This window comes from Halichoerus grypus, chromosome 6 (assembly GCF_964656455.1).
Source record: "Halichoerus grypus chromosome 6, mHalGry1.hap1.1, whole genome shotgun sequence".
Classification (NCBI taxonomy): domain Eukaryota; kingdom Metazoa; phylum Chordata; class Mammalia; order Carnivora; family Phocidae; genus Halichoerus; species Halichoerus grypus.
The window spans coordinates 160,213,630-160,226,774 of NC_135717.1; the positions used below are offsets into that span (position 1 = coordinate 160,213,630).

Consider the following 13,145-nt stretch of genomic DNA (forward strand, 5'->3'; position numbering starts at 1 on the left):
GGGCGTTTTTTGAGCTATGGTTTGAAGGATGTTCAAGAGTTGTCAAATTAATGCATGATGGAATTTCAGACAGAGGAACTAGTGTGTATGAAGCAGACAGAGAAGTAAGATAGCATGGTATATTCCAGGAATTGAAAACAGTTTGGGATGGCAGATGTTGGTAGGACATGATTTGGCAAGATGTCAGAAGACAGATCATTAATGATTTTCCATGCCCTGCTAAAGAGTTTGGATTTTATCCTGCAGGTAATAGGTGAGTCACTGGTGTTGAAAGCAGGAAAGTGACAAAATATATTTTAGAGTGGTCTCTCCAGAAGACAGATTTGAGAAAATAAGAAAGAGGCAGGTAGACATGGAAGATCATTGTAGTGGCGTAGAGAATGAGAGAGGAGAGATGCCTAAGGCAGAGCAGTGGGATGGAGAAAGAATGGGCTTGATATACTTTCAAGAAGTAAAGTTTATATATAAGTTGGATTCAAAAAAGAAGGAAGAGCTAAGAGGTTCTCCTAAGAGGTTACTGATTTGGGCATCCCAACCAATGGAAAGGAAGTGATTTGCAGGCAAGGAGATGAGGCAACATTACCAAGGCTTACCATGGAGAGCAGAAAGAGAAGAAGCCTGTGAACAAAAACCCAGGAAACACCAAGATTTAAGCATCAGGCAGTGATAAGGGAAAAACGAGGAAAAAGAGGTGCCATAGACCAAAGGAAAGGAGGGTTTCAAGAATGAGGACACCCTCAATAATGCCACGTGAATAAAGACCAATGGATCAGGAACTAAGAAATTGTAGATGATGGGAGCAGGAGTATTTTGGTAGTAAAGTAGGGGCTTTACCTGGGTTACAGAGGAAATGGGAGGTTATAAAGTGATGACAGCAAGTGTAGACCCTTATTTATGGATATTCAATTGGCAAAGGGGAGAGGAAAAAGCAGTAGAACTGAACTCAGAGACATACATAGGCTTGAGGAAAGTTTTTGATGTTATGTTTTTTGTTTTATTTTGTTTCCAAAGGTATAACAGACCTGTGGAAGGGAAAATAATTTGGAGAAACAGGAAGAGTAAAAATATAGGCAGGAGGGTTTTTTTTTTATGGAACAAGGTAATGGGATTTAGTTAAGGAGAGAGGAATTAGTCTTGGGTAGAAAGAGGGACCTTCCTCCTTTGGACATGGAGTAGGTTGGGGGCAGATACAGATAAGCAACTGCACCGTAATTTAAAACAGCCAACTTACCTTATAATAGATGGCCTCTCTGACACTATCCAGAAAAAAAGAGAAAAGATCCTAGGAACTACAAACTCCTAAGTCTCTCTCCATCCTCTTTCCTGCCCAGCATAAAAAGGATGGGTAAAAAAGCACGGGTTCTAAAAACCCAGGGCCAGATGGCTTCCCAGGGGAATTCTACCAAACATTTAAAGAAGAATTAATACCTATTCTTCTGAAACTGTTCCAAAAAATAGAAATGGAAGGAAAACTTCCAAACTCGTTTTATGAGGCCAGCATTACCTTGATCCCCAAACCAGACAAAGACCCCAACAAAAAAGAGAATTACAGACCAATATCCTTGATGAACACGGATGCAAAAATTCTAACCAAAATACTAGCCAATAGGATCCAACAGTATATTAAAAGGATTATTCACCATGACCAAGTGAGATTTATCCCTGGGCTGCAAGGTTAGTTCAACATCTGCAAATCAATCAATGTGATATAATACATTAATAAAAGAAAGAACAAGAACCATATGATCCTCTCAATAGATGCAGAAAAAGCATTTGACAAAGTACAGCATCCTTTCTTGATTAAAACTCTTCAGAGTATAGGGATAGAGGGTACATACCTCAATATCATAAAAGCCATCTATGAAAAACCCACAGCAAATATCATTCTCAATGGGGAAAAACTGAGAGCTTTCCCCCTAAGGTCAGAAACACGGCAGGGATGTCCACTATCACTACTGCTACTCAACATAGTACTAGAAGTCCTAGCCACAGCAATCAGACAACAAAAAGAAATAAAGGCATCCAAATTGGCAAAGAAGAAGTCAAACTCTCACTCTTTGCAGATGATCTGATATTTTATGTGGAAAACCCAAAAGACTCCACCCCAAAACTGCTAGAACTCATACAGGAATTCAGTCAAGTGGCAAGATATAAAATCAATGCACAGAAATCAGTGGCATTCCTATACACCAACAACAAGACAGAAGAAAGAGAAATTAAGGAGTCGATCCCATTTACAATTGCACCCAAAACCATAAGATACCTAGGAATAAATCTAACCAAAGAGGCAAAGAATCTGTACTCAGAAAACTATAGAATACTCATGAAAGAAATTGAGGAAAACATAAAGAAATGGAAAAAGATTCCATGCTCATGGATTGGAAGAACAAATATTGTTAAAATGCTATGCTACCTAGAGCAATTGACACATTTAATGCAATCCCTATCAAAATACCATCAACTTTTTTCAAAGAAATGGAACAAATAATCCTAAAATTTGTATGGAACCAGAAAACACCTCGAATAGCCAGAGGAATGTTGAAAAAGAAAAGCAAAGCTGGTGGCATCACAATTCCAGACTTCAAGCTCTATTACAAAGCTGTAATCATCAAGACAGTATGGTACTGGCACAAAAACAGACACATAGATCAATGGAACAGAACAGAGAGCCCAGAAATGGACCCTCAACTCTATGGTCAACTCATCTTTGACAAAGCAGGAAAGAATGTCCAATGGAAAAAAGACAGTCTCTTCAACAAATGGTGTTGGGAAAATTGGACAGCCACATGCAGAAGAATGAAACTGGACCATTTCCTTACACCACCACAAAAATAGACTCAAAATGGTTGAAAGACCTAAATGTGAGACAGGAGTCCATCAACATCCTAAAGGAGAACACGGGCAGCAACCTCTTCGACCTCAGCTGCAGCAACTTCTTCCTAGAAACATCGCCAAAGGCAAGGGAAGCAAGGGCAAAAATGAATTATTGGGACCTCATCAAGATAAAAAGCTTTTGCACAGCAAAAGAAATAGTCAACAAAACCAAAAGACACCCGACAGAATGGGAGAAGATATTTGCAAATGACATATCAGATAAAGGGCTAGTATCGAAAATCTATAAAGAACTTCTTAAACTCAACACCCAAAGAACAAATGATCCAATCAAGAAATGGGCAGAATACATGAACAGACATTTTTCCAAAGAAGACTTCCAGATGGCCAACAGACACATGAAAAAGTGCTCAACATCGCTCAGCATCAGGGAAATCCAAATCAAAACCTCAATGAGATATCACCTCACACCAGTCAGAATGGCTAAAATTAACAAGTCAGGAAAGGACACATGTTGGTGGGGATGCAGAGAAAGGGGAACCCTCCTACACTGTTGGTGGGAATGCAAGCTGGTGCAGCCACTCTGGAAAACAGTATGGAGGTTCCTCAAAAAGTTGAAAATAGAGCTACCATATGATCCAGCAATTGCACTACTGGGCATTTACCTCAAAGATACAAATGTAGGGATCCGAAGGGGTATGTGCACCCCGATGTTTATAGCAGCAATGTCCGCAATAGCCAAACTGTTGAAAGAGCCAAGATGTCCATCGACAGATGAATGGATAAAGAAGATGTGGTATATATATACAATGGAATATTATGCAGCCATCAAAAAGAATGAAATCTTGCCATTTGCAACAACATGGATGGAACTAGAGGGTATTATGCTGAGTGAAATAAGTCAATCAGAGAAAGACATGTATCATATGACCTCACTGATATGAGGAATTCTTAATCTCAGGAAACAAACTGAGGGTTGCTGGAGTGGTGGGGGGTGGGAGGGATGGGGTGGCTGGGTGATAGACATTGGGGAGGGTATGTGCTATGGTGAGCACTGTGAAGTGTGCAAGACTGTTGAATCACAGATCTGTACCTCTGAAGCAAATAATACATTATATGTTAAAAAAAGAAGAAGAAGAAGAAGATAGGAGGGGAAGAATGAAGGGGGGGAAATCGGAGGGGGAGACGAACCATGAGTGACTATGGACTCTGAAAAACAAGCTGAGGGTTCTAGAAGGGAGGGTGGTGGGAGGATGGGTTGTCCTGGTGATGGGTATTAAAGAGGGCAAGTTCTGCATGGAGCACTGGGTGTTATATGCAAACAATGAATCATGGAACACTTCATCAAAAACTAATGATGTAATGTATGGTGATAAACATAAAAAAAAAAAAGCATGGGCTCTGGGGTAGACCCCATGCATTCACACAACAGTTATATTACTTATTGCCCATGCAACCTTGGGCAACTTCTTCACTTTTGTGTGTCACAATTACTTCATCTGCAAAATGAATATAATAGACAACACTACCTACTAATAAGAGGTGGGTAAGGAATAAATAATAGGTAAAACACTCAGAAGAGTGCCTGTCAATAGCAGGCACAGAATAAATGCTAGCTCCTGTGATACTAGGAAATCTGGTAGGCTCACCAGATGCTAAAAGCAAACATAACTCGTGGGAAGACAGATGCTAAGATTTATAATACAGAAATGAGACCTTTCAGTTTCACCAAGAATGAGACAATGTCTTTGTTAAGTGAACAAAAGCCTAACTTGAATCATGAAGCAGACTCACAGCCCCTCAGTCAATCCCAAAACTTGAGTCAGTTTATAGAACCCCTTGAATGAAGGGGGAGGCTGGGTCCCATTGAGGACCAATACACTGCCAAAAATTCATGCTGTTAATCTTCCTCCTAATCTTCCCCCAGAGAGGCCTATAGCCTTTTTTTCCAGGAAAACTGTGCATTGGGGAAAATAAATAATCAGAACTTTTGTGGACTGTCGGACATTGGCTCTGAACTGACACTGATTTTAGGAGCCCCAAAATATCACTATGGTATGGTCAGAGTAGGGGTTTATGGAGATCAAGTTGATGAGACTTTAGCTCAGTTTTATCTAGCAGTATGCACAGTGGGTCCCTGAACCCACCTTGTGGTTATTTCCCCAGTTCTGAAATGCATAAGAATACACATACTCAGCAGATGGCAGAATCCCCACATTGGTCCTTGACCTGTGGAGTGAGGCCATTATCATTGAAAAGGCCAAATGACAGCTACTAGTACTGCCTCTTCCTAGAAAAATAGTAAACCAAAAGCAATACAGCATTCTTGGAGGGATTTCAGAGATTAGTGCCACCAATGAGGACTTAAAAGATGGAGAAATGGTGATCCTACTACATCCCCACTCACCTTGCCTATTTGGCCTACACAGAGGACAGATGGACCTTGAAGAATGACAGTGGACTATTACAAGCCTAACCAGGTGATGACTCCCATTACAACTGCTATATCAAATGTGTTGTTATTACTTGAGCAAATTAACACATCCCCTGGTACCTGGTATGCAGCTATTGATCTGTAAAATGCCTTTTTGTTCATCCCTGTTCATAGGCCCACCAGAGGCAATTCGCTTTCAGCTGGCAAGACCAGCAATACATTTTCACTGTCTTATCTCAGAAGTATGTCAACTCTTCAACCCTACATCATACTTTAGTTTTCAGGAATCTAGATCACCTTTCCCTTCTATAAGATATCATACTGGTCCATTACATTGATGACACTATGCTGATTGGACCTAGTGGGAAAGAAATAGCAACTACTCTACACTGATTGATAAGATGTTTACATGTCAGAATATGGCAAATAAATCCAACTAAAATTTAGGATTCTTTTACCGCAGTGAGGTTTCTAGGACCCCAGTGGTATGAAGCATGTCAGAATATATTTTCTAAGGTAGAAGATAAATGGCCCTTTTTAGATTTTGGAGGCAAAATATTCCTCATTTGAGTGTATTACTCCAGCCCATTTACTAAATGACCTGAAAAGTTGCTAATTTTGAGTGGGCCCAGAACGAAAAAAGGCTCTGCAATGGGTCCAGGTGGCTGTACATGCTGCTCTGCCACTTGGGCCACCTAATCCAGCTGATCCAGTGGTGCTTGAGTGTCAGTGGCAGATAGGGATGCTGTTTGGAGCCTTTTGCAGGTCTCTGTAGGTGAATTGCTGCACAATACTGCCATTTCTGTGGATAACTACTTTCCTTTTCAGAAACAGCTCTTGGCCTGCTACCTTTGTAGAGACTGGACACTTAACTATAGACTAAAACATTACCATGTGACCTGGGATGCCAGTCATGAACTGGGTGTTATCTGACCCATGGGTGTGCACAGCAGCACTTCATCAACAGATGCAAGTGGTTATATACGTGATCAGGACCAAGTAGGCCATAAAGACACAAGTGAGTTTATGACAAAGTGGCCCAAATGCCCGTAGTCTTTACTCCTACTATAATACCTTTTCTCTCTCAGCCTGCACTGTTACTCCAGAAGAGTCCTCTACCACCAGTTGGCAGAGAAGACTCGGGCCTTGCTCACAGGTAGTTCTGCATTATATGCAGGCACCACCAGAAAGTGGACAGCTGCAACACTATAGTCCCTTTCTGGGACATCCCTGAAGGACAGTGGTGGAGAGAAATCCTAGCAGTGGGAAGAACTCCGAGCAGTGCACCTGGTTGATCACTTTACTTGGAAAGAGAAATCGCCAGACATGTGATTGATTATACACTGATTTATGGTCTGTGGCCAATGGTTTGGCTGGATGATGAAGGACTTGGAAGGAATATGATTAGAAAACTAATGACAAGGAAATGTGGGGAAGAGGTAAGTGAATAGACTTCTCTGAATGGGTAAGAGCGTGAAGAAATTTGTGTACGTGTAAGGCTCACCAAAAGGTGATCTCAGCAGAGGAGGATTTTAACAATGTGGATAGAATTATCTATTCTGTATATACCAGTCAGCCTCTTTCCCCAGCCACCCCGTCATTGCCCAATAGGCTCATGAACAAAGTGACCATCGTGGCAGGGATGGCGGTTATGGATGGGCTCAACAACATACACTACTGAAACTCAGCAAGCTCAATCTGGCTACAGCTGCTGCTAAATGCCCATGTATCCACAGCACAGACCAACACTGAGTACCTGATATGGCACTGTTCCCCAAGATCATCAGCCAGCTGTCTGGCCCCTTCCATCATGAAAGGGGAAACATTTTGTTCATACTGGAATAGACAGTCTGGATATAAATTTGCCCTCCCTGCATGCAAGGCTTTTGCTAAAACTACCATCTGTGGACTCATACAGTGCCTCATCTACCATTATGATATTGCACACAGCAGCACTTCTGGTCAAGGAACTCACTTCACAGCAAGAGAAGTGCAGCAATGGACACATGCTCATAGAATTCACTGGTCTTACCATGTTCCCACCATCCTGAAGCAACTGTCTTGAGAGAATGGTGAAATGGCCTTTGAAGACTCAGTCACAGTGCAATCTAGGTGGGAATGCCTTGCAGAGCTGAGGCAAGGTTCTTTAGAAGGCCATATGTGCTCTGAATCAGCATCTAATATATGGTGCGATTTCTCTGATATAGCTAGGAATCACGGGTCTAGCAATTAAGGGGTAGAAATAGGAGTGGCACTATTACCCCTAGTGACCCACTAGGAAAATTTTTGCTTCCTATTCCTGTGACCTTATGCTCTGCTGGCCTAGAAGTCTTAGCTCCAAAGGGAGGAATGACTCCCTCAGGAGAGACAACAATGATTTCATTGAACTGGAAATTAAAACTGCTGCCTTGCCACCTTGTACTCCTCATGCTTCTGAATCAACAGACTAAGAAGGGAATTACTGTGCTGATTTGGTGATAGATCTCAATTACCAAGGGGAAATTGGATTACTAGTCCACTAAAAAGGTAAATAAGAGTATATTTGGAATACAGGGCATCTCTTAGTATTACTATGCCCTGTGATTAAGGTCAATGGAAAACTACAACAACCCAGTCCAAGTAGGACTACGGATGGCCCAAACTCTTCATGAATGAAACTTTGGGTCACCTCGCCAGATAAAGAACCACTTCCAGCTGAGATACTTGCTGAAGGCAAAGAAAATACAGAATGGACGGTGGATGAAGGTAGTTATAAATACAAATTACAACCATGTAACCAGTTACAGAAATGAGGACTGTGATTGTCATCAATATTTTTTCCTTATTTTGTTATGAATATGCTTATGTGTGTGTATATTTGTATATTTATATTTAAATATATTTATTTTATTTCTCTCTAATCCCTTTATCATGTAACATATGATATATTGATTTTATATTGTGGTATTTAAGTATTGTTAACTTTACATCATAGTATTTGAGTAATGGGATACCAAGGAGAAGAGTAAATACCACTCAAGTATTCTACTTTCTCTTCTGGGGAAGGGGTTAGTGCATTTTTGGTTATATGCAGGATAGTTGTATCATGTTAAGCAGAATTATGACCTTATTATTGTCTTCATGTGGAGATTAAGTATAGTTTAAGGAGATGCATGTGGGTGCCAAATTGATAAGGGGTGGAGTTGTGTTATTTAATTTTGTGTCAACTTGACTGGACCACAGGGTGCCCAGATATTTTGTTAAACATTCTTTTGATTGTTTCTGTGAGGGTTTTTTAGGGTGACATTAATATCTAAATTGGTAGGCTGAGTAAAACACCCTCTCTAATGTGGGTGGGCCTCGTCCAATTAGTTGAGGGCCTGAATAGAACAAAAATGCTAGTCCTCTGAGTAAGAGAGAATTCTTCCTGACTGATTATCCTCAAACTAAAACATTGGCTTTCTTCCTGCCTTTAGACACAAATGGAAACATTGGCTCTTGGGTCTCCTGGTTGCCGGCTTACCCTGCAGATCTTGGGATTTGCCTGCCTCTGTAATAGTGTGAGCCAATTTCTTTTAATAAATCTCTTTAGAGGTGCCTGGCTCGTTCAGTCAGTGGAGCATGTTATTCTTGATCTCAGGGTTGTGAGTTCAAGCCCTACGTTGGTATAGAGATTACTCAAAAAAATCTTTAAATAAATAAATAGATCTCTTTACTTAGACACACACACACACTTTAAATGAATCCATAAAGTAGCATGTCCTTAAGATTTATACGACCATATTAGGTTGGAATTGTATTAATATAGTCAATAAGACTAGTCTACAAATGTCTTCTAGCAATCCTGGACCTTCCTCTCCAGCCCTGCCTCCTTCCCTCCTTGAACCAATGAGGGCACTAACCTAGAGACTTATAAATTATTTTTTATCTACATATGCTTTGCTTTTTCCTCTCTTGGATTTACCTTGGGTAAGCTGTGTCTCTCTCCACCACGTATCAGTGATTTCAGGCCAGCATTCACGGGACTGTAGCCAGTACATAAAACATTCAGGAGACCTCCCTGTCAGCATGGGGTTGTCCAAATGCATGCAGGGGTCCCCCCAATAGGCACACTGTCCTCACAACACCCATTCAGCTCTTGGCTAGCTATTCCTTGCAGATTCCTCTCTTGACCTATTCCCAAATGGTTCTGACCAGTCCTTTTCATTTCATTTGTATATTTGTATAAAGCAATGAAGCATATCCTTGCTGGGACTGCAGAGCAAATTGGTGGCATGCCTTCTGAGAGTTCCAAGGTTGTCATGGGCATGATAGCAATACCCTGCTTTAACTAAAAGTCAGTTCTAAACTCTCCAGGGAGTTCCAGAGGGTGCATGCTCTTCATTCTTTTGGATACATAGCAGACACCCAGAGTGTCCTGAGGTGCCCTAATAACAAAAGCCCATTTCCTCCACATACCAGGAGAACAGGACCAGGTCGGTTTTATTTCCTTAGTGATCTGCTGAAATCTCTCTCCGATTGAAAGTCATCTTTTTCATAACACTGAAAAGATGTAACATTAGCTTAATCATTCCCAAATGAATCCTGAAAAATATTTGGAAACAGTACACTTATACAAAATCATTTCAGCATTACTAGAAAGTTTCAGCCATATGCTATAAACTTGTACTTTTAAGTGGCGACCATGTGGTCTGCCTTCAGAACATCCAGTTCTTTCTTTTTTATAGAATTTAAACCCCTGACACTTGTTTTAAGACCTAAAAAAACCTTTAGTGCTTAGCAAAATGCAGAACCTGGCATGGTCATAAAGAAGATATATTTGATTTTACTCCTTGAAGCCATAAAAAAAAAAAAGAAAAAGAAAAAGAAAAAAGACACAGGATACCGTCTGTAGGAAAACTAAAATGGCAGCTGCAACTTCTTCCCAGAAGTCTCTGGGAGGAGACATGTAAGGTCACTCCTTATTCTCCTGGGTTCCAGGAAAGCAATTTACCCCTCCACCCCCCATCTAAAGCAAAGAGCACCGGGGAGAGATCCAACTCTCAACAGAGCCTGTCTTGATTGAGAAAGTTAACACTTCAAGAAAAGGATTCTGTCTTCTTTCAGGGTTCTTGAAAAGGATCCTTGCCAAACCCAACCCCAAGATAGAAAAAGTTCTTTTTCTAAGACTTGAGAATTCATTACCAACTTGTATTAGCAATTGGACCTGTGAAGAATTCTATCAAATCATGCAGCCTAAGGGACCTAATTTAATAAAAAAAATTTTTTTTTGAAATTAGAGTCCAAGTGGGATATCAAGGAGAAAATTCCAGTGCCAGGGAGTGATGGAAATTCACACTGGATGTATAGTGCACTCCTAGGAAGAAAGGCCACCACATTAGAATCCAGCACCTGTGAGACGATGAACAAAAGCTTCTAAGAGGGTAACTCTCTTTTCAGAACATGAAGGAGAGAGATTCGCCGTTCTAATCTACTGAGAGTTTAATACTGTATTGAAGGAAAGCATTGATGTGTCATTAGCAACATCTTCCTACCAGTCTGGCTCTAGCTTCTCTGGATTTTGGGAAAAGTTTAGACAAAAAAAGATGGTTGAGAAGGTGTAGAACAATCTCCTTTCACCTGTTTTGTATTGTATTGATTTTTTGTGCCTAGTAGAGTGCTTTGTACAAAAGACTCAATATATACTTGTTGTTGAAGGAATTAATTAATTAATTTTGTATGTATATAGGCCCATCCATTGGGCAAAAATATTTTGGCACAATTTGATTCCTTCCAAAGTAATTAAAAATGAGCAAATGTGAGAGCAAAAGAGTGAGCTAATTTGAACATACAATACCTAACATTTAAAAAACACCATGCCTTGTTTCCAAATAATGAATTTTGTGGTCCAAAAAACAGAGGAGCTGCATACCATGAAATGAAGCAGAGGCAATTAAGCCTATAACAGGATGTTAAAATTGAACTTATGACTAGGCCCCAAAATATAATTGACTGGAAATTCCAAAACGAAGTAGCAACTTGCCAATTGCATATTGATCAATGGAAATGATCCTGAGGAACAGGTAGATGAGTTTTTGACCCCTAAGCCAGGTCAAGACCATAAAAAGGGAGAGGCAGCAGGTGATCTACTATACATCACCTCTAGTCTAGTGAGAGGAGATTTTGAGGAAACCACTATGCAGTTAGGAGTAATCTGACCCCTTACCTGGGAAATCTATAAGACAAAGAGGGTTGTCCAATGTTTTAGCACTGGAGTCAGGACATGTTGGAGCAAGGGATGCAAGATTTCTTTAAGGATCAAATGTGGACCAATCGAGAGAGAGAGAGAGAGAAAGAGAGAAAGAGAGATGGGTTATTTCTGATCCTTGAGGTACAGAAGGATCCAACAACAAGAATCTGGAGGTGAACACCTTTGGTAAGGAAGGAATCAATAGCAACCACTCAAAAGAGACATGTTTTGCATCTTTCTGGATCAAGGGATCTGCAGAGAGAGGAACCCAGTGGAGAACTGCCCGAGAGCCTATCAAAATACCCCTACTGAGACAGAATCTGCCAGGCTCAGAGAACAGGAAACCAGATGATGTGGCTCCATTAAGAACTTTCTTTACCACTTCCTTCTGACCTCTGAGAGATCAGAAACTGCTGGCCAGGAGGGAGTGGATGGAGAGAGAAGAGAAGATAGGATAGGAAAATATAGAAGAAATCCACCAACCTTCCCCTTCCTGACTGCAGTTTTCCAACCTGAAATACACCCTAAGTAAGAAGGAAAGAATAATTAACTTGAAATCAATTTGGGATTTTTTTTAACATTTTAGAATCTCATTAAACTTTCTAAATTGAGACTATGATCTCAATTTAAAGTAATTGTACATGGGGTGCCTGGGTGGCTCAGTCGTTGAGCGTCTGCCTTCCGCTTGGGTCATAGTCCCAGGGTCCTGGGATCCAACCCCACATTGGGCTCCCTGCTTGTCAGGAAGCCTCCCTCTCCCACTCTCCCTGCTTGTGTTCCTGCTCTTGCTGTCTCTCTCTCTCACTCTCTGTCAAATAAATAAATAAAATCTTTAAAAATTTTTTTAAAATAAAGTAATTGTACAACTGTTTGTTACCTAAATGTGTACAGAAAAATCATGGGAGTGCCCATAGGCAGATCCTGATTTGAGGGGACCCTCATTCAGAAAAATAAAATTGTGATTATAGGAAAAGAAATCACAATAAATTACAGATTTTTAAAAGCTGACAAATAACACACATATATCATAAAATAACATTTTTGTTAGCTGTCTGGCACATTGATATATTTTCTAAATAAAATTTTTGTTTGAATATTCTTTAATTGCTCCTTAAATATTTTCTGCAAAGAGAATAAAAAATATTGTATTTTTGTTGATCAAACTTTATAGTACCAATGTAGATTTGTGCCCTACAAACATAGATATTTTATGATAAATTCCATTTCCTTTTTTTTCCAATTAAAAAAAGAAAAATAATAGATGCATTTAGCATTTATTGTAAGTAGGATTCTATGAGAAATGAATGAATCCTCTGCTTATAGTCTTATATGTGTAACAATTAGAAAAGTTTTCAACAAACTTGTTTCTGGTTCCGTATCGTTTAAACCTGGTCTCTTTTTACCCAGGCGTAGTGTGACACATTCACATCTAGATACGACCTTTGCTTTGTATCCTATCATTGTAACTCCAATGAGTTAATCTGGTAAGCAGCAGAGGCAAAATTCAGTCAGACTCCTGCTTTTGTGGAGCTTTTGGCCTTTTCTGTGTAGAAACAAATGCTAATCAATTAACCACACTAAAAAGACGTGAGGTATTTTGAAGGAAAGGAGCATTGCTCTACAAGAGTGCATAAGAAAGGAACTTCATCAGTAATTATTTTATAGTGGATA

General features: G+C 40.1%; 1 protein-coding gene across 8 annotated transcripts in view; it reads left to right on the forward strand.

Annotated features, from left to right (window-relative positions):
• Window positions 1–7,391: 7,391 nt before the first annotated feature.
• The window catches only part of LOC144382410 (uncharacterized), a 162,715-nt gene continuing 156,961 nt past the window's right edge, over window positions 7,392–13,145 (forward strand). For 4 of the 8 annotated variants that reach the window (XM_078076481.1, XM_078076483.1, XM_078076484.1 and 1 more), the window contains exons 1-2: window positions 7,392–8,011; window positions 8,722–8,805. In XM_078076481.1, the coding sequence (XP_077932607.1) occupies window positions 8,006–8,011; window positions 8,722–8,805 (90 nt within the window). In that variant the 5' untranslated portion in view covers window positions 7,392–8,005. The remainder of the gene's footprint in view (window positions 8,012–8,721; window positions 8,806–13,145) is intronic. The other 4 variants (XR_013449326.1, XR_013449325.1, XM_078076482.1 and 1 more) reach the window with 3 other exon arrangements.